The sequence below is a fragment of the Vulpes lagopus genome, chromosome 18 (genome assembly GCF_018345385.1).
Source record: "Vulpes lagopus strain Blue_001 chromosome 18, ASM1834538v1, whole genome shotgun sequence".
Classification (NCBI taxonomy): Eukaryota; Metazoa; Chordata; class Mammalia; order Carnivora; family Canidae; genus Vulpes; species Vulpes lagopus.
This window is the reverse complement of record NC_054841.1, coordinates 16,065,137-16,086,712: the sequence shown is the minus strand read 5'-3', so window position 1 is coordinate 16,086,712 and position 21,576 is coordinate 16,065,137. Positions and strand designations below refer to the sequence as shown.

The window sequence follows — 21,576 nt, the reverse complement described above, 5'->3', positions numbered from 1 at the left end:
GACAGATGACATCTAATCTCTGGGTTGGATGAGTTTGTGAAATTAAATCAGCCAATCTACCTTTAGCTTAAAGTTGGCATGAGATGGGCTGACATGGTCCCTTTAAGCCCAAGAAAAACTGAGATTGCAACAGGAGAGCAGCTCTTGGCCACCAGTTGGGGAGGAAACGGCCAGGCTATATTAGGAAACTTACAAGCAAGTGGCAAGAGGCACAGACACCCAAGGGAGGTTGGGAGTGATGGGGCCCTGGGAAGGGGGAAAAGCCAAGTGCTGGGGCCATCCCCAGCCTGACTCTCTCTAAGACAGGGCAGCTCTCCCTGGGGACTGGAAGAATGCATCTGCATCGGAAGAGAGGGGGGAGGAGGACCCCACCCACAGCCATCTGGCTGAGAGGAGCTTTCTGTGGAAGGAAGTGCCTCCTGATAACCTTCGGGCTGGCCCCCTCACTTGGCCCAATAGACTCTGCAGGACTTCCCGCTGCCCTTGGGATAAGGGGCAAGACTCTCCACAGAATACAAGGCCTAGGGTGGCTGCCCCTGACCACCTCTCCTGATTTATTTTGAACAACTCTCCAGGCATACTTGCCTTTCTACCTCAGGACCTTTGCACATGCTCCCCCACGCCCACTCCTCAGCATCTTCTCCTCTTTTCCCCTAGCAAATTTCTATTGGTATTCCAATCTTCAGCTTAAATGTGACTTCATCCGGGAGGATTCCTTGAGTGCTACTCCCTGAGTACTGCTACATGATGTCATGTTGCCCCGAATTTCTTCTTGGCACTTCTCCCAGTTGTAGTTAAATAATTACTAAGATCATTTGTTCACCATAAGCCTTTCCCACTGGACTTTGGCTTCCAAGAGGGAGAGAGCCATGTCCAGCTTATTCCTGCTGTGATCCCAGCATCTAGCACAGTTCCCAGGCCCAAGGAAGCCCACGGTATACGTCTGATGAATCTATATCTTCTCAGTGATACCCTTCTGTTCTTCCAGGAGCAGGAACCACATTCTCTTTCATCCCTCATGATTCAGCACGTGGTAAGTGCTCAGTAGTGACTGGCAATGGCTGTCAACGTGTTCGTGTCTAGATTTAGCAGCCCAAACCCTGGAGATTATCAGGGTACGTGTAAAAGGCTAGTGAAAGCCATAACCATGGTAAATACGTTCTGCCCCTCAGACCAGGCTCCTAAATTTTATGAAACCTGAATATCACCTTCTCCCTGCAGTTGCCCTTGTGGTTTAGTATAGAATAACCTGGGTTTTAACCTTCACTCTGACACCAAATAGTTCTAGAATACGCATGAACTATTTAAGCTTGCTAAGCTTCCGTTTGTTCTTCTTATAATGGAGGTAGTAATACCTACTTCAGATTATTGTTCATTCATTTACTCAAATTCAATAAGCATTTGCTGTAGATCCTGCATGCTTGGTGTTAGATGCTGGGAACACATTGCTAAATAAACAGGCATGATCTTTGCCCTCAAGGGGCTTGGAATCGAGTGCCAAATAGACCAGATTTAATCAACCACCGGAAATAAATGTGAGGCAGCCACAGCAAGTGGTGCAGAGTGCCTTGGGTGGTGGGAGAGAATTGGTTGATCAAAAACTAAGTGAATCATATGTGAGGACACTAGCACACAGTAAGCGCTCAATAAAAACTAGCTTTTTGCCAGGCCAGAATCTTTGCTCAGAAAAGGTGGCCCAAAAAAAAAAAATAAAAAAAATAAAAAAATAAAAAAATAAAAAAATAAAAAAAAATAAAATAAAATAAAAAAAAAAAAAAAAAAAAGAAAAGGTGGCCCAGAGGGGATTAACTGGAGAGATCATATTTTGAATAATAAAATATAGTATTAAAATTAATTTCACCTGTTTAAATGTGGCTACTAGCAAATTTTAGATTGTATATGTAGCCCACATTATATTTATATAGAAAGTGCTCGTTTAATTCACTTGGAGGTAGGGTTTTCTATTACCTGCAGATAAAAAAATATATCCTAAAAAGTATAGGTATCATCATTCTGATTTCATAGTTGGAACAATTGAAACTAAGAATTTAAATGACTTGCTCAAGATCACGCAAGTATAGTAGCTGTCGGTGGTCACAACCAAGTGTCCTGACCAGTGCTTTCTCCTTGGCACCCCTAGAAATCTGAGCACATTCCTTACAAGCACATCCCTTTGAAAGCCCTTACCCAAACCTCAGCTTTGAAGGATGCCCACCATATCAGAAACCCACAGGAAGTCTAGGAGATCCAGAGTCCCTTTTGAAACAGAGAAGAGACATGTGGGCCAGAACATGAAATTCTGGCAGAAATTCTGCCTCCAAATACAGGCAGAAATTCTGCCTCCAAATACAGAAGGGACATCGAGAACACCACCCCCTCTGGCCGATGACACCTGCCTATTTCTAGGAGACTCTCTTGAGATCTGAACATCGGTGTCCCTGGAGGACCGAAGAGAGATGGAGAGGAAAGAATCATGGCTATCTCCTTTCCAGGATCCCTGCTGCCTATGGAAATCCTGACCTGACAGTCAATGTTTTCATGACCTGGTCCCAATCTACCCTCCTGGTTTTGTCTTTCCAAGTCCACCCAAAGCCCAGCTTCAAAGCCACCTCCTACAGGAAAACTTCCCAGGCTATCTTCCTTCCTCCATACTCTCATTGCTTGAGAGGTTTGTCACTTCTTACCTCCTATGACAGCTATCTTGTCTCTATCTCTTCTATTTGGGCTAAGAGGCATCCCCAGTCCTTCTCTAAGTCCTGTCATGTAGCATTAGATGTTAGCACAAGATCTTTGGACGGGACCAGGGAAGTGTCATCAGCAGATTTCACACAGGGTTTAAGATGGAGAATGGCAGGTAGGGGACTGAGCACAGAGAGTCCAGGTCAGGGGCTCTTGTCCAGGCACATCAGAACTGGAACAGATAAACCAACGCACGTGGTGAATGGCCATACGCCACAGATAACTGTATAGATGCTCCTGAGTATAGGGGATGTATCCCACCTTGGCTCTAACCCACCTTGATAAAGAGCATGGACCCAGTGTCCCTGAGAAAGCGAGTCAAACCTGACACATCTTTGGGGACAGCAGAGTAATGGAAATTGTTTGGGCTTTGGAAACAGACCTGACTCTGAATATTGCTACAATTTTCCCCACTTCTCAGATCCCCACCCCATCCATCTGGTCTAGTGTGTACCAGTTCTCTCTAGTTTACTACAACAGCATCTTCCCTGGTCTCTCACCTCCCCTGGTACTTCAGTCTACCTTTCACTGCTGCCAGAGTCATCTCCTTAATTAGAGGTAGATCTGACCAGGTGACCCCACCTAAAACCTTGCAGTGGCTTCCAAGTACCTTGCAGATTGTCTTGGGTCCCTAGGAAGCCAACATTGTATGTGAGAGACTGGGGGGGGGAGGGATGCTCTTGGGATGAACATCTCTAAGGAAGGAAGTAGGATTCAACAGTAGAAATTGTTCAACTGTTGTAACCAGAGGCTTCCACTGATCCTATGGGGGTCTCTGGAGCTGGTACAGCCCTTCAGAGTTGTCCAAGGAGGCTGGGTCTTTGAACTCCTGTATCAAACAGTCATTAGCTACCCCACAGAGTCAGGCAACTCCTTTTGACAAGCCATCAGCAACTGGAGCCCCTGGCAGCGGTAGGCAGGGGGTGGAGAAACCCTGCTCCCGAGCAGTATCTGAGGGTGTCTGGCAGCATCCATAAGGATGAAGTCAAACTCTGCACTGCGACCCACAAAGCCCTCATGATCTGGGCCCATGCCAACCCTCCAGCCTCACAACTCCACTCTTTCTCAATCTCTGTACTCCTGCCTTTTCTTGAACACAACAGGCTTTTCTTGTGTCCACCTCCAAGCCTTTGCACTCGTTCCTTTTCCCTGGCACAGCGTGGCTCCTGTTACCCAGCTAACCCTTGTTCATCCTTCAGATCTTAGCCTAGACACCACTTCCATGATTACCAGACCAGGTCAGGTTCCCATTACCCCATATACTCTTCTACTTTCCCTTCAAATTGCTTATCCCACTTGTAATTAACTAGCTGTCCAATGCTGGTCTCTGCTGTTAGAACACAAACTCCTGAGGGCAGGGATCAAGGCTGCTTTAATCACCACAGCATCTCCAGCACTCAAGGCAATGACGGCCACATAGAAGGCTTTCATCAGGTATGTCAGATGAGTGAACAAGTTCATGGCCCTGGGCAAGTTCCCTTTGAGTCTATCTCTGGTCAATAAAGTAAGCATAGCAAGTTTACTTTGCAGAGTGCCTGGAGGGTTTACGTGGATTCTCTAGCAGAGATCTCAGACTCTCAGTAAATGTTGGCTCCCTTCACTTCATGGGGAAAGATTGCCAGATGACCAGTCATCCCAGTTTGCCTCAGACTGAGGGGCTTCCCAAGACATAGGACTTTCACTACTAAAACCAGGACAGTTCCCCAGGCAAAACAGGATGGTGGTTACCCTCAATCTGGACGAGAAAGAAAAATGAACATTTCGTATTAGCACAGTGTTCAGTGGTATATTGGTAGAATAGTTCTTTGGAAAAATAAACAAACAACCCTAATTGGTAGTGCTAGACAATTTTCATCATATAAATATACCCACAATGGTTAGAAAGGCCACAGTCAAATAGCCAGCTTAAAAAATTCCTGAAAATTTAGCGATGGGCTCTCATGAGATGGTAGCAGCTGGTGCCAGCACCCCACATGTAATACAGACTGTCGTATTCACTCTGGATATCTGCAAACGTGTAACACGTTCCTAGACAACCTCAACTTGGGTGAGGGTAAGTGAGACTATCTCAATCCCAAGGAGGCCACAGGTGGAATGGCCCTCCAAGACCATTTAGTTCAAAGCAACAAGTAATCTGTCATATGGGACCTCTCTTACCCACCCTGTGTCCACAACAGACATTGCCAATCAATCATGATGCTGAATCCTAAAGACTTGCTCTCTGGCTTGCCTGCAGGATAGCACCAAAGTCCCTTCCCAGAGCTCCCGAATGCTACCACCTACCAAAACTCCACTGCCCCTGGTTTCCCAGGATCGCTGAGAGGCAACCCAAAGCAGAGGAGCTAGCAGCATGTTTATGACCAGCTCCTAGGAGCAGGGTCGGGTTACAGCAGGTGTATGACAAGTCCCCAAAGCCTGCAGGGCTCCACCTTCCCCACATTCAGAGGCTGCTACCCCAAATGACACCCCATAGCTCACACAAGAAGCAGAGGATTAGCCAAGCAACATCACCCTGGTTGCTGCCAGCCCTGGGGACCTGTGGCCTGGGTGAAAATCCCTTTGCCAGGCTCTGAGTCAGCTCAGTAACCCTGAGGGCCCCGGAAACCAGAAATAATTGGGTGTAGAGAAGGCAAAAGAAATCAAGGGGAGAGTCTGGGTTCAAAGGAGGCCCCACACTGGTCATCCGGGCCCCCTTTCTATGCTCAGGCCTCCCCACAACCCTCATGCCCACGTGACATGTGCAACAGGCATCTCTCACCCACAATGTCCAACACCAAGCTTCTGACTTTCCCTCTTTGAATGCTTGGCCCATCTCAGGACAATACCATCCTTCTGTGGCTTAGGCCAAAACCTTGATTCCTCTTTCTTTCTCTCTCCCTATCCAATCTGTCAGCAAAATCTAATGACTCTACCCTTCAAAATAGATCCAGGATTTAATTACTTCTCTCCACCATCTGCTACAAGATGGTGGCCCAAGCCTATATTCTCACCCATAACATTGCAATAAACTCATTAATTTATTTCCCTGCTTCTACTCTTTCTGTACCACCTCTTCTCTCCCAAACAGTCTCTCAACACAGTTGCAAAAGGAATCCCTTTTATCAAGGTCCTATCACGTCACTCTGATAGGCCTTACTCTTTTCAGAATAAAAGCCAGAGTCTTACAATGATATACAAGGACCTGCATCAACTGCCTGCTCTCCACACCTTCCTGGTAGGAACAGAGTATAGGTGATATTGTGCCCTTCTCTGCATGTCTCCATCAAGCGCCTGTATTGTAAGGTTGTCCTGTCATCAACAATATGAAATTTGATCACTTTGTTAAGATGGTAGCCATAAAGGATTCAAATTTAAATTAAAAAGAAATCATAGGGACATTTAGGTAGCTCAGTTGGTTGAGAATCCGACTCTTGGTTTCAGCTCAGGTCATGATCTCAGGGTTGTGAGGTCTAGCCCTGCATCAGGCTATGGTGCTCAGCGTGGATCTGCTTGGGACTCTCTCCCTTCCCTTCTGCCCCTCCTGCCTCTCTCTCAAATAAAAAAATAAATAAATATTTTTTAAAAAAATACAATAATAAAATAAAAGTCAGAGGAGCACCTAGTTGCTCAGTCAGTTGAGCATCTGACTCTTGACTTTGGCTCAGGTCATGATCTTGGGGTCCTGGGACTGAGCCCCATGTCAGGCTCTGCGCTCAGCAGGGAGTCTGCATGAGGGTTCTTCCTCTCCCTCTGCCCCTCCCCCTGCTCCTGCTTGCTTACTTTCTCTCTCTAAAATAAATAGATAAATCTTTTAAAAAATAAAAGTAATAAAAACTTTGTGCATGCCAAACAGAGCATTTCCTGCAGGCTGTATGCAGCCCATAAGCCTTGGTATGGCTCCCACTTTACACTGTCCATATGACAGTTGGCAGCATGTGCTTGAATGCTTCCACACACAAGGTGCTCTGTACTTGCCTAGAGGGAAGGGGGTTCTGGAGTTCCCACAGCCCCTGGATCATTCTGTGAATTTTGCCAGGTGGGTCTGGGCCTGTCAACTCTCAGTTATAGAGGAATGAGTACGGGTCCTGGATGCTTCACTTGTGACCAGACCTTACTGTCTACCTACTCTGTGGCTCTGGCTTCGGAAGAGATAGGTGAGAACAAAGACAGCCCTCTGGTCTATGACAAGAAGCAACATCGTCCTGCTCAGCCTGCACCCCAGCTTCAACCAGAGCCCTCAGAAAATGAGGCTCAACATTCCTCACAAGGGTGTGGCAGCAAGGGCTGATCCAGGGAACAGCTGCTGGGGACACAGAATTAGCAGTCTCTGGAAATAAGCAAGCTTGATGAATCCCAAGTGCCTGGCCTTGGACAGGAGCATGTGTGCAGAGATTTGGCCAACTGGACACATGTATCACAAAAAGCAAGGCTGCAGAGAAGGAAGACTGTGTCCACTTCCCTGTCTTGCTGAGGTTCTGCTCTGCTCCCCTGGGGTCCCAGATAAAGTCAGGAAGCTGCCATGACAGCAACTCAGCTGGCTGTCATGCTGGCCCCCTGGCTGTGAACTAGGACATGAGATTTTCAAGATGAGGTTAAATTATGCTGATTCTACATTCGAAAGGGAATCGTGCCTGGCGTGAGTTCCATCTACACTGGCAGGACTCAAGGCAGAACTAATCAAATCAAAGTCTTAGCTTATTAACTGCTCCAAAGTCAAAAGGTAGTTTCTGTGCTGAAATGGTCTCCCCAAAACAGCTTTGTTTCAGGCCATCCTGAATTAGTTCACCCTCTGACTGTGAAGGAAATGCAGAAAGGAGAACAGCTTCAGCACTTTCTATGTGCCAGGCATTATGCTGAGTGCTTTTTATGTATTATCTCATCTCATTGCATCAACCATATTTTGAAGGAGATTTTGACATCTCTAATGGAAAAAAGGAAACAGGAGCTCAGAGGGGTTACATGTGTACACACATTCATAGAATTAAGAAGTGGCACAGCTGGAATTTGAACCCAGATCTGGCTGCTGTAAGCCGTAAGTGCTAAGTACCACGTGCCTCTTTTCATACTGTGAGACTCTTTTAGGATTTCCACACTTGATTTTTAATAGCAATTAAGAAATTTTAAATTAAAAGATGTTCCTTTTAAATCCAAAAGAGAACCAGAAAAATCCCACTAGAACTAAGAAATTAACTTAGCAGTGTAAAAAGATCCAAAATCAATGTACAAAATAATTGCATTTCTATAACCTAGCAATGAACAATTGGAAAAATGAAATTTAAAATTCCATTTACAGTATCATTTTAAAAACTTGTGTATTTTATTCAACAAAAAATGTGCAAAATACTGAAAACTCCAAAGCATTGCTAAGTGAAATTAAAGAACCTAAAATAGGGATATATATATATATATACACATACCATGTCCATGGACTGGAAGGTTCATTGTCATTAAGTTGTTCATTCTCTGAAAATTGATAAATGGGTCTAATACATTATTAATCAAATTCCCATCAGGCTTTTTAGTAGAAATCAATAAGCTGATTTTATAATGTATATGGAAATGGAAATGACCAAAAGAACCCAGTCGTAAACAAGAAGAGCAAAGTTGGAGGATTTTCTCTGATTTAAAAATTTACTATAAAGCTCTAATGACAAATGCAGTGTGATATTAGCATAAAGGTGGGCAAACAGATCAATAGAAAAGATATTCCTTTGGAGAACGAATGAATGAGTGAACAAATGAATGAATGCAAGAATGAATAAAGTTGCTTCAAGGAATACATGTCCCAGGGTCAAATAATGTGACACTAGGTATTACTCAGGCCCCTGGGTGGCAAATTCATTTTGCTCCCATGTTCAGATCTGTTGGGCTAAAATGAGCTTAAGTTATCAACTTTGGGTAAGAGAAAATTGGATCCAAAGAGGAGAAGCTTGGGTTTTTGACTCAATTGTCATAAACATAAAAATGCCATCTTTTCAGCATGTAATAATAATAATAATAATAATAATAGCACTAACCACATGTTAAATTCTGTTCTACGTGCTTTACTCTATCAGGGCATCATTTAATTCTCTCAACAATATAGAATAAAAGAAAAATAGTAAGTACCACACATTTAGAAAGAAAATATTATTTTGTGATAATTTATTTCAGTTTTACATTTCTGTGTGTATGTACAGAATTACAATGTGAAATATCTAATTTAAGGCAGGTTGCAACCAAAAAGATTTGAACCCCTTGAGTGTAGTCAACAAGGATTATTAAGAAGCCTGAATAATGTAATGCATGTAAGATTCTTAGCACAAAGCCTGGTGTAAAGACATGATAAGTGGTAGAGGCAGTTGTGACCATTGTCAAGGTCTGCCTCATGAGCATCAACCTGTGTCATTGCTCAGGGCTCTGCACTTGGTTTAATGCTCTGCTGTCATTAACTTGAAATTCTTAATGATTTGGAAGAGGGGGTCCTACATCTTCATTTTGTACTGAGTTTCACAAATTATGTAGCCAGTCGTATTTTGTATAGATGTTTATTACTTATTAAAATATTACACTATGAACTATTTTTTAAAGATTTTTATTTATTTATTTGAGAGAGAGGGACAGAGAGGATGAGAGGGAGAGGGAGAGAGAATCTAAAGCCAACTCCACACTGAGCACAGAGCCCAATGCAAAACTTGATCCCACAATTGTGAGATCATGACCTGAGCTGAAACCAAGAGTCAGATGTTTAACCAACTGAGCCACCCAGGCATCCTATATACTATGAACTATTTAATTATCATTTATTACCATCAAATTCTGTCTCTGCCTCTTACTAGTCAGAGGACTGTGAGAAAGAATACAGCATATAAATCATCTGACTCCTTTGCCTTGTCTGTAAAAATAGGAGTAATAACAGTATTTCCTCATAAGCTTATTGTGAAGGTTTAAATAATACAACATGTTCCATGTCAAGAGCAGCACCTGGCACATAGTATGTACATGAAAAATTAACTATTATTATTATTATCAACTTTATGAACAAAGTTAACTTTGGGCCTGGTTTTTGGGTTGTGGTTTTTTTTGCGGAGGGGGGGTTGTTTTGTTTTTGTTTTTGTTTTTGTTTTGAGAGAGAATAAGAGAGCAGGGGGTGGGCAGAGGGAGAGAGAGAGAATCTTAGGCAGGCTAATGCCCAGCACGGAACCTGACTCGTGTCTTGGTCTCACCATCCCAGGATCATGACCTGAGCTGAAATCAAGAGTTGGATGCTTAAACGACTGAGCCACCCAAGCACCCCCTGGGCCTGGTTTTTCCATTGCAGATTTGAGGGAAGGAATTACTGACTAGAAGAGTGCTTCTGGAACCTAGCACCAGATTACTTTGAGAATCTGATGGTTATCTGAGGAAAAACACAGACAGTCCACGTACATATGCACACATATTGCCTGCGTGCTGATGGGCCTCTGAGGCCAAGGGGGTGGTGGTGCAGGTCAAGGACCTCGGAAAGCAAAGATTGCTGGTGGCCCTTCCTGGAGTCTGTGGGTCTCTGGGGTGGGAATAGCAGCTAGGCAACCAAAGGAGCATTACTGCTTAAGGCTGGGGTATATGCTTGCTTTGGCGCTTTAAGCCAGCAGCTATTTTTAGGTTTGCTATATATGGCCAGGGAGGAAGAGGGCTACAGGGGGGGAGGGGGAATGGGTAGGAGACTTATAGCAGGGGTTGGGAGCCAGAGCTCCTTGTCTCAATACCTTCCTCTCCTCCCCAGGCCCTAGGAGAGAGCTGGAGAGTTTAATGAACCTCCCACCGAAGTGACAGGCGAAGTGACAGGCGTGGAGGAGAGGGAGAGTTTGTGGAGGTGGGGGTGGCCACGGCTTTGATGAAGATGCCACGTCAAGTCACTTTAGAACAGTGATTTTCAAACTTTTTTGACCACGACCTGCAGTAAGAAATACATTTATGCACACATTGTGTAAGAAATACACGGTGTATGTAAACACAGGAGTTTTGATATGCACACACATTTCACATGTACCTACATCTTCAGCTGAATGAAAGTTTCAGGAAGCAATATTTTCTTATGCTCTGTGAAACACTCTGATTTTCCTATTCTGTTCTTTCATTTTTAAAAATGCAGGTCACGACCCACTGAACTGATTTTACCACCTATTAATGGGACAAGTCCTCCAGTTTAGAAAACTGCTGTTTCCTTTGGTTTAGAGGAGGCCATCACCTGGGACATTTGGCTGCAAGGTGAGGTGGGGCGTGGAGGAAATGGGACATATTGTCCCTTTGGTCAGTACTTCCTTAAACTGGGGCTAAGATGCAAGTTTCAGCTTTATCTCTTGGCTGGCAGCAAGTTCAAGACCTCCTAGCTTTTGTGCACTCCATTCTCTCAACCTGGAGGACGCATCCTCTACCCTTGTCACCTGGCTCGCTCCATACTTCAGAGCTGGGCTTGCCACTTTCTCCATGAAGCCTCCCTGAATGCCCAAGTCTGGTTAGTTGCCTGCCTCTTCCTTCCTCAGTCCCCAGGACTTTCCTGCCTAGCACCCAACACTCTAGAGTATGATTTCTTGTTAGAGTCTATGGAAGGTAGGGATCTTTTCCATTCTGTTCATTTCTATGCTCTTCCCGCCCAGTGCTATACTACTGGCTTCATAATAATCACTTAGTACATATTTATTGAGCAAATTAATGAAAGTTAATAGTAATGATCGCCACTACCACTTACTGAGTACCCGTTTTTCCCATGAGAAATCTTAGGAGAGATTAGCAGAAGTCCATTTTATTGGTGAGGAAACTAAGGCTCCGTGATATTAAATAATAGGATAGGCCAAGGTAATAACCCAGGGCTACCCGACTCCCAGCCGTCTCTAATCACAGGATCTTATTTGTCTACATTCTCTTCAGCACTACTCAGGATGGGGCAAAGGGCAGGTCCTTAACAAACCCTCAGGGAACTGATGACAGGTTGATTAAAGAGATTTTCCGAAGCAGTGGCCACATCTAATTTTGGAGAGTTGCATCTCATATGTGGCTTGGGAGAGATCTGTGAGGTTTCCAGGGCCCCTGGATGTGGGACTGTCTCATTCGGAAGAAGAGTCTGGGCCTCTGACAAACCAGAGGAGCAGGTCTTTCAGTTACCTGGCCTGAAGAACTCCTGCATGCACCCAGAATCAAACCCAGAGCTCTACAAAACCTACGTGATCTGGCTCACACCCACAGCTCCATTGTCAGCCCCTTCCTCTTCCCTTCATCCACTCTATTCCTGCCACCTTGCCATTCCTGCTGCTCCTCAAACATGCCATGTCCAGTTCTGCCTCAGGACCTTTGTGATTGCCATTCCCTCTGCCTGGAAATCATCACTCCCTCCTGAGTCTTCCCATCCTGCTTCGTAGACCATGCTATCCAAAACATCAACCTCGGGCAGCCCAGGTGGCTCAGTGGCTTAGTGCCACCTTCAGTCCCGGGTGTGGTCCTGGAGACCCAGGATCAAGTCCCACGTCAGGCTCCCTGCATGGAATGGAGCCTGCTTCTCCCTCTGCTTGTGTCTGTGCCTCTCTCTCTCTCTCTCTCTCTCTCTGTGTGTCTCATGAATAAATAAATAAAATTAAAAACAAAAAAAACAAAAAACGAAACAAAAAAAACACCAACCTCTTCCTTCTCCATTTTTTTTATACCTTTTCTTGCTCATGGCCCTGGCTACTGGAACTTGCTGTAGGATGGTACCTGACACATAGTTGGTACTCCATAATATTGGTTGCATGAATGAATGAGTGAATGAATATGAATTCATTCATATTGAATTGAATATGAATGAGAAGTGAATGAGTGAATCAAGTGAATGAGTGATTGAAGGGTTTTCCCCCTTTAAGACATGTGGGAAATCAGTCCATAGTTTCCCAGAAATGTGTTTCTCTAGGACTCGCACCCAGGCCCCCAACACACACCTCTTGATTTGGAGAGAGGAAAGAGGGAAGGAAGGAACATTTGGCATACTGTGTACCAGTAGGTAGGTAGGTAACTGATATCCAACAAGCATTCGAGGATCATCTCCATGTTATAGCCAGAGAAACCAGGGCCTGCTCCCTACTCATCACCAATATCAGCGCAGTGTCCAACATAAACATCCAGTGAATGGAATTACACCGAATTAGGAAGCATGCAGCCAGAATTTGTCCTCAGCGCTGTCCAATTGTAGCCAGTGCTGTGTAGCTGCCACTGTACCCATAGAAACTCCAGGGACACAGCCTCATTAACATCCAGACACATCTGAGGGTGGGCCCGCACCAGACACGCACCAACAGGCAGCCCAGGCAGGAGCCCGTCCTACATCGGAGGCCCCTCTGTATATGCCCAGGGGCCTCAGCTTGAGCACATTTTCCACCCTAGGCTGGCTCGTGCTCCTTCCTGCTCCATCCCAAACCCACTCCCAGACTGCCCACTTCCTGCCCTCTGTCAGAAAAAGGGGAGACTAGTGACAAATAATAAACTATGAATGCCTTCTGACAGAAGCTAAAATATTTTTAAAGTAGCTATCATTTTGAGTTATCTGTGTCAGCTCTCTTCCCAATGGGGCATGTTAAGGAGACTTCACAGAATTATCCTGAGCTGGAAGGAAACTGAATGACCATTTAACGCAGGAGTCAGCCAACTTTCCTGTAAATAGCTGAATAGCAAATATTATAGGCTTTGTGGGCCAAAAGGATGTTATGTGGGGATTTTCATATAATTTCCACATGTCACAAAGTCAAGTTCTACTTTTGGTCATTTTCAAATGTTTCAAAATGCAAAACCACTCTCAGCTCACAAGCTGTACAAAAATAGGCAGCAGGCCAGTTTAGCAGGCTATCAATACTTTGCAAGTACCTGATTTAAATCAATCCTTCTTAAACTTTATGTATATAAAAATTTCCAGGGGGACTTGTTTAAAACAAATACCTAAGTCTACTCTTAGAGATTCTAATTCAGATTCAGGTCTAGGTGGGGCCCCTGAATTTGCATTTTTAACTGGTGGGCAGGTGGTGTTGATCCTGCCTGTCTAGTGACTATATTTTGCACAGCACTAACATTCTAAAACCCATTCTGTGGATGAGGAAACTGAGGCCTGACTAAGTGATACGTGCAAAGTTGTGCCCAGTGGATGAGGTGACAATATTTTCTCTGTCACTTCCCATGGCTGTTTCACCACAGAAAATTCCTTTCCATCTCCTTAACCCACCAGGCACACTCATGCTTTTGAGCTTCTTACTCATTCCTCTCCAAAGCAATTTTCCCCCAAAAGATCCAGCTAGATGTTACCTCTTCTAAAGCAGTCCCTGACCTCCTCAAATCTAACTTCTCTGCCACAGCTCTCTGTCCCGACTCATGTATAATTGTCTACAGGCCTATCTTTGAAGCATTGGGCTGTATCTTATTCTTCTTTATATCTAACTCTTTTATAATACCTGGTAAATAGGAGGTACCACGGAACGATTGTACATCCAAAATGATGGATAGATGGATGGATGGATGGAGGGATGGATGGATGGATGGATGGATGGATAGGTGGGTGGATGGATGAGTGGGTGGATGGATGGGTAGGTGCATGGGTGAATTGGTAGATGAGAGGGTAGATGGATGGGTGAATGAACGAATACTTCATGATCTATTGCTTGAAAATAATTTTCATGGTCAAGTTGAGATTAGACCCAAGCTCCTCTAGAGCACAAGCCAGAGTATATTCCATGGCTGGTTGTAATCCTAGCATGCAAACAGTGGTAGTTAGGTTTTACTGAATGTGTGTTGAATGTGTATTTATATAGCAGGTCTTGTCCTAAACACTGCTTAATGGCCCTGTTATGGGCCCCACCTTTACTAACAAGGAAATAGATGCTGAGAGGCCCAATGCCACACAGCAAGGAACATCCTGGCTCTTCAGATTCTGTGTCACATTGCCCCTCCCTCTTCCCACCCTCCACCAGTCTTCCTCACTCATCTGGCTCCTACTAGCTCTGCGGGGCCCCGGGCTGGGCTCACCTCCATCTGCATAGGTCTCCGTGCCATAGCCGTCCTGCAGGCCATTGTTCCAAGTGCCCTCATACTTGGCACCGCTGCTGCTGCTCTGCCGGGTTCCGTAGCGTCCCTTGAAGCCGTGCGTCCACTCGCCCTTGTAGAGCCAGCGTCCCTTGGTCTCTATGCCCAGCCCATGCCGTTTGCCCTGGCTCCAGTATCCCTCGAAGGTGTTCCCACTGGGCCAGGTGTAGACGCCCGCCACTTCGAAGCCAAAGTTCCAGGAGCCGGAGTACTCACCCTGGCCCTTCGGGCCGGTGCACAGCCCATGGCCGTGGGCCTTCCCCCCTTCCCAGCCCCCGCAGTATGCCCCGCCATCATCAAAGTCAAAGCGGCCCCCACTCATCTCATCGTAGCCCCTGACAGCCTCACCGTCCTCCAGCTTGGGGGAGAGAGGGCGATGGGGGCTGCCAGCGACGCTCCACGCACACTCAGGGCTGGGCGCCCCTGACTCACCACTGTGCCCCGGGAGGGAGAAAGCAAGATGCCCCCCGAGGCTGAATGAGCCCGGGAGCCAAGTCAGCACTGGGTCGGCTGGTCAGTGCCATGCCCAGGAGGCCCCCACTCAACCAGCCAGAGGAAGGCTGCCAGTTGGGAAGGAAGCAGGAGGGAAAGATTCAAAGTCTCCATAAAGCGTCCCAAGTCTGGCTTCCCCAGAGTCAAAGGAAAAAACGGTGTGATCCCTTTAAGAAGCACAGTGGAAGGGGTGGGGTGGAGGGGTCCCCAGCCTGTTTCAAAGAGGGGAAATTCCTCCTTGGTGACAGCCCCCAGCCTAAGGCTGAATTCCTGCAGCCGGCTGGCCCCCTTCTCCACCCAGTGGGTGTGCAGGGCTGTCGGTCTCCGGGCTGCTGCCCCGCCCCTCTCAATCCTGCCCTCCTCCTGGGACGGAAAGGTCAGTGTTGCCCTAACAAGGCCATTGGATCTCAGAAGCTGCTCCCAAAATAACCCCCCAGCCAGCCCAGCCTCCTTCAAAGCGGGAGGGGTGTTTCAAATTGGGCTAGTGCTTCAGACCCAGGGAGTAGCCGGAGGGGCGAAGGAGGGCAGCTGAGAACTAAGTGGAGGTAGCTGGGGCAATTGGGTGGCTTTTCTTCCCCTGGGTAGGAGCTCCCTTCCACGTTCAGGGTGTCCTGAGTCTGCAGGAGGAGAAGGGGCAGAGGGGCCAGGGAAGGGAGTGGGGAGGAGGACTAGTGGAACACCCAGTCCTGGAACACTCAAAATCCCCCAGAGTGTAGAGGTTGGCAAATCTCAGCCCCACCACCACTCACATGCCCTAACAGGACCTGGGGCTATACCCGCTGCCAGCCCCATAAAGGAATCCGGTGACCTAAAAAGAAAGGAACGGGCATGCTTTCACATATGCTTTTGAAAGTAGAGGAGGAACTCAGGAAGAGAAGTCAGGTTCTGGAAACAGAGTCTGGAAGATAGAGTGAACCTGAGTCCATCGCTCAAGCACAACCCCTGATCCCTCTCCACACCCCTGCGAAACCCTGGAAAGATCCCGCGCAGAAGGCACTGATGGCTCCCTTGCTCTCCTCTGAGACACAGAGTTGCTGGTTATTTGGAATGAGGCTGTCTCAGCAATACTCAAGGATCATGATTTTTAAAAAATATCCCCTTTCCAAGTTTCTCTTTTTCTCTGGTGTCCTCAGAGCCTATGAGACCAGACTTGAGAAAGCTCTTGGGGCAGGATCAGGAGTGAAGGCCCTGGGTGGATTCCCAGCACTCAGGTTCCCACCAAACTTCAGTGAAAGGGACAAATAAATCTCTGTGACTTGAGGCTGTGGCCAGGACTAAGGATTGGAAATCCCAGCTGAGCCCAGGGTTAATAGTAGCATAGAGTAATTCTGGGAAAGGTAGGAGCCGTCAAGAACAGGAAGCTGTTGGGGCGCCTGAGTGGCTCAGTCAGTTGAGTGTCTGCCTTTGGCTTGGGTCGTGATCCCGGGGTGCTGGAATCAAGCCCCACATTGAGCCCCACATTGAGCCCCACATCGGGCTCTCTGCTCAGTGGGGAGCCTGCTTCTCCCCTCCCCCGGTGCTCCCCCTGCTTGCACTTTCTTTCTCTCTCAAATAAATCTTAAAAAAAAAAAAAAGAACAGGAAGCTGCTGGGGCTGGGGGGATCCCACAGACGGAGGGATACGTTGGAGGGGGAGGATAAGATAGAAATCACTAAAAAAGCAAGCACAGAAGGCACTTGAGGACTATTGGACTGTTATTCGACTTCAGACTTCATCTGACATACTCCAAATCCCACGATGACTCAGGCTCCTTGAAGTCACTGCAGATTTGTTCTTGTTTCAGAAATGGACAGAAAATGTTCTCTCCCTTCATCCCAGTGGACTCCCAGTTCTTACTGGTTCCTTCGTTGTCAAGGCGCCCCTCCTGGGTCCTTGCTTCACTCCCAGGCAGAAACACCCAGCCTCTGAGCTCACTGTCACTGGCTGTTTGCCGAGTGGACAGGCAGCAAGTAGCAGCGGATGAAGACTGCATCGTCTAGGTTTTGGTTCACCATCTAGCCAAGCGGACTGAACTGCTCACACAAATTCACTTCTAAGAACGCTTGGCTGCCGACCCCAGAGAGCTCTGGGTTTGCCACTTTCTCACCAAGGCCTCTGGAGAATCACATGTTTCTTTCTAGCTCTGCTCTCAAGGGGGAAGGAAAGAACATCTCTAAATGGAAGTTAAGAGGGGTTTGAATTACCCAAATTCAATACTCTTTGTCATTAAATGCTGGGTAAATCACCATAATCCTATTCTAGGGCTGGGTGGCTGCTGTGTCTTCCTGAGCTGTTCCACCTGATCATTTTAGCCACTGTTTATCCGTGCAGCTCCCTATGGTGGTTCTTTACCAAGGGTGGGTGCACTTAAGATTTAAATTCAACACCTGTTGAACTTAAAAACATAAACAGATTCCAGATTCCAGAGCACTCTGCCCCCAGCCAATGACTAGAGTGTTCCCTGAAACGGCTTAGGCAGTTGTATTCTTTTTAAAAGCTCCTCAGATGAATCTCATTCCTGATTAAGAACCCCCTATATGTTTTCAAATTAAGAAACTGTTTCTTGGGGGCACCTGGGTGACTCAGTGGTTGAGTGTCTGCCTTTGGCTCAGGGCGTGATCCCTGGATCCTGGGATCAAGTCCCACATTGGGATCCCTGCAGGGAGCCTGCTTCTCCCTCTGCCTATGTCTCTGCCTCTCTCTCTCTCTCTCATGAATAAATAAAATCTTTAAAAAAAACCAAAACTATTTCATAATAACATTTACATGTTCATGAATCTATTTACCATAGGCTATGTAGGATAGGTAGTTGTGGAGTTAGCTATGTGTTCACATCCAAGGTATGACCTTGGGCCAATTCTTAATTTCCGTGAGCCACAATTTCCTCAACTGAAAGTACTTACCTCAAAGGATTATTAGTATTCAGGATAACATTATCTTCCTTATATGGTTGGGTAACTTAATACTGTACAAAGGCTTAGAACACACTAAACACCTAATAAATATTAACTATTATTAATATTATCCTCACATGATAAGTTGCTCTTCAAACTAGAACGCTTAATAAGATAGTTACCAAAGAGTTAAGTCAGAATCACCTCCCAAATGCTAAATACCTTGACACGGAAGCAGTCTTTCTCTTCACAATACGTGGTTACTCAACATTGCCCTGTGGTTTTATCACTTCTTAAATTGACAGACTCTGTTATTGGTAAACGGACACTTTGATTTCTTAAAATCAAAATTTAGTTTAAGTAAATTTTTTGCCAAATTTGGTACTGGCCTTAGGCGACCAGTGCCGAGATTTTAGAGGAGCTCACTTTTTTGCCTCTCCCGTTAAACCAATTCCCGGGAAAGGGAGTCCTCTTGAGGCCATTTGGGCATTACAGCAGCTTTTCCTTAGGAAAACCCACTCCCTCAGACAGAGGGAATTTAATAAACTTGGAATTAATTCTAAATCACTTTTAAAATTAGCTAGCTATTCCATTCTTGCTCTTTCCCAGGTCTTTTCTTCGTCTGTGGTTCTGTTATTTGATCAGAGAAGGAAGTCATTTGCTCCCTCTGTTTCTCATTGCTCAAGTGTGATCATTTCCTAGGGAGCCTGGAAGGGAGGGACCTGAAAAATCCAGAACAGAGGGGCATCTGGATGGCTCAGTGGTTGAGCATCTGCCTTTGGCTTAGGTCATGATCCCAGGGTCCTGGGATAGAGCCCTGCATGGAGCCTGTTTCTCTTTCTGCCTGCTGCTCCCCCTGCTTGTGCTCTCTCTCGGGCACGATCTCTCCCTCTCTGTGGCAAATAAATAAGTAAAATCTTAAAAAAAAAAAAAAATCCAAAACAGAACAAGAGAGAAGGCCTGCACACAGAAACCCACTTGAGTCAACTTTTCTGCCACTGAAGACGCAGCTGAAGAAGCCCCACCTCCTTCAGACAAGTTTCCTGAGTTAGGTGCCTTCCCACATGCCAGCTCTTCCTCCAAACTGAGTTGTTTGAAGCAAGGATTATCGTCATTTTAAAAAATACGCATAAATGCAGTCTAAGTGCCTGGCGCTCCCCACTCCCCCTTGTATGCCGTGTGTGCACATAGTGGGTGTTCACCTTTCCTTCTCTGCACCATTTGGCAGCTTACAGCTCCCTTCTTAATTAAACGCTTTTTACCTTGACAGGACTGCTCTCTTGATTCTGCTCCTGCCTCACTGGCTGCTCCTACCTAGGCTTTGGCTGGTTGGTCTTCATTCCGGGGACCTTTCTACTGTGGGAATGTTCCAGAGCTTGATCCTCTGTCTGGGTCTTTACCTACATTCACTTCCCAGGTGGTCTCCTCCAGTCTGACCTTTAAACACCATCCATATACTGACGGCTCCTTCATTTGTGTCTCCAACCCATACCTCCCTACTGATCTTCAGAACAGGTCTGCCACCAACTCAATGTCACCACAGGGGTCTCAGAAGCACCTCAGACTTGGCAAAAGCAAAACCAGACTCCGGAATTCTCCTCCCATGTCTGCTCCTCCAGCCAATTCGCAGCTTCTGAAAACCTCTGGAGTCCTTAATTGCAGTTTTTCTCTCACACTCTGTATCTAATCCATCAGCAACTCCCCTCAACTGTACTTCCAAAATCATTCGAGAATACATCTTTTTCTCTGCACTGCTAAGTGTCCAAGCCCGGGAACCCACTGCCTGATTTACTGCCTCCTTACCTCCCCTTCTCCTGCTCTCCTCAGTCCACACAGAGCAGCCAGTGCTTTATAAAGGTCATTCTGATATGTCTTGCCTCTCCCCCAAATACCCAAATGCCCCTTACCTTATTCAGGAGTCACAGCCTTTAAAATGGCCTGAGAAGCCCTCCATGATCTGCCCTTGCCCCTGCCCCATGCTTCTGAGCTCACCTGCTTCAAGCCTCATTGACATCTGTGCTATTCCATCTGTCAGGAATGCTCTTCCCCCCAGTAGCCACCAGGCTCACTCCCTCACTTTCCTCGGGTCTCAGCTCAAATGTCACTGACCTCATCACAGAAACTTCTCTGCCCCCAGCTCAGCCCCAGCCCGTATGATCTTGGAATCCTCCTCTCTCCACTGAGTACAAGGATGTCATTCTGCTTTCTGCTCTTTTCCTAGCACCTAGTATGCTCTGCCTGGTGTTGTGGGCACTCCAGGAGTTATTTGCTGAGTAAATGGATGAATAAATGTTCCATGAATAGGTGATAAAGGCCCAAGTCAGGATGCTACTTTTCAAGACATCAGAGTAAAATTTCTCAATCCATAATCTGAATCCATCTCCCATGGTGCAAAGAGATTGGTTCAATAAATCACACTCACAAAAGGTCACAAGTTTGAGTGAGGGACACACACATAAAAGTTGGCCCAACTTGGTCTGAGCAGAGTAATTTTTAGCTTCAAGATTCATGTTTTGAGATTTTGACTGAAATGTAAATACTTAAAACTTATTCCCATGAATCTGGAATGCTTAGCTTTCATCCAAGTTTGGATTTCTTCAACAGGTTAGTCAGTCACTGGAACTCTGTTCTTCTCAACTTTGTCCCAACACCTCTCCTTAAAATAATTTTGTTTGAAAGGAAGGCATTTTCTTTCTTCATTCTCTGGAGACTGTTCTGTTAGCATACAGAATTAAGTAAATAACCAGACCACTGGACTGAAAAGCTAAAAAGGACTTTAAAGATTGAGGAACTTTAGGTAACACAATAAGCCCAACTGCTCCACTCTCACCAGTATAAAAGGTGAAGCAAGATACTAGTTGTGGAGGAGTGGGTGTGGGTGGTAGGTGCCTTTACAGTAGAAACTCTAATGGCCTAATTAGTGGTTCTTTTTTTTAAGATTTTATTCATGAAAGACACAGAAAGAGAGAGAGAGAGAGAGAGAGAGAGAGAGGCAGACACAGGCAGAGGAAGAAGCAGGCTCCATGCAGGGAGCCCGATGTGGGACTTGATCCCGGATCTCCAGGATCACAATCTGGGCCGAAAGTGGCGCTAAACCGCTGAGCCACCCTGGCTGCCCCCTAATTAGTGGTTCTTAAAGTGTGGTCTGGAAGTCTACTGTTTCAGGAGATCTGTGAGGTTGAAACTACCTACATGATATTAACATATTAACTGCCTTTTTCATGCTCATCCCCCCCACAAGTGTAGTTTTCTAGCGGTCACACGATACCCCATATTCACAAGAGGCTGAATGCAGAGGCAGATATGAGACCTAGTTGTCTTCTATTAAGCCATACATTAAATTTGCAAAAATGTAAGACAAGCCACTCTTTTCACCAAATCTTTTTTGTTAATTTTTCGATTAGAAATGTTAACATGTAAGAAGACCATTATTTTTAAA

At 45.9% G+C, this 21,576-nt stretch overlaps 1 protein-coding gene and 1 long non-coding RNA gene across 2 annotated transcripts in view; one reads left to right on the top strand and one right to left on the bottom strand.

Annotated features, from left to right (window-relative positions):
* The window catches only part of JPH2 (junctophilin 2), a 64,617-nt gene extending 49,013 nt beyond the window's left edge, over positions 1-15,604 (bottom strand). The window contains exon 1 of the mRNA XM_041732268.1: positions 14,716-15,604. Coding sequence (XP_041588202.1) covers positions 14,716-15,094 — 379 coding nt within the window. The 5' untranslated portion in view covers positions 15,095-15,604. The remainder of the gene's footprint in view (positions 1-14,715) is intronic.
* LOC121477752 lies at positions 30-18,787 on the top strand. The gene is made up of 3 exons (XR_005984357.1): positions 30-1,033; positions 10,832-10,947; positions 17,048-18,787. It is a non-coding gene; the product is annotated as an uncharacterized LOC121477752 (long non-coding RNA).
* The last annotated feature ends 2,789 nt before the right edge of the window (positions 18,788-21,576 follow it).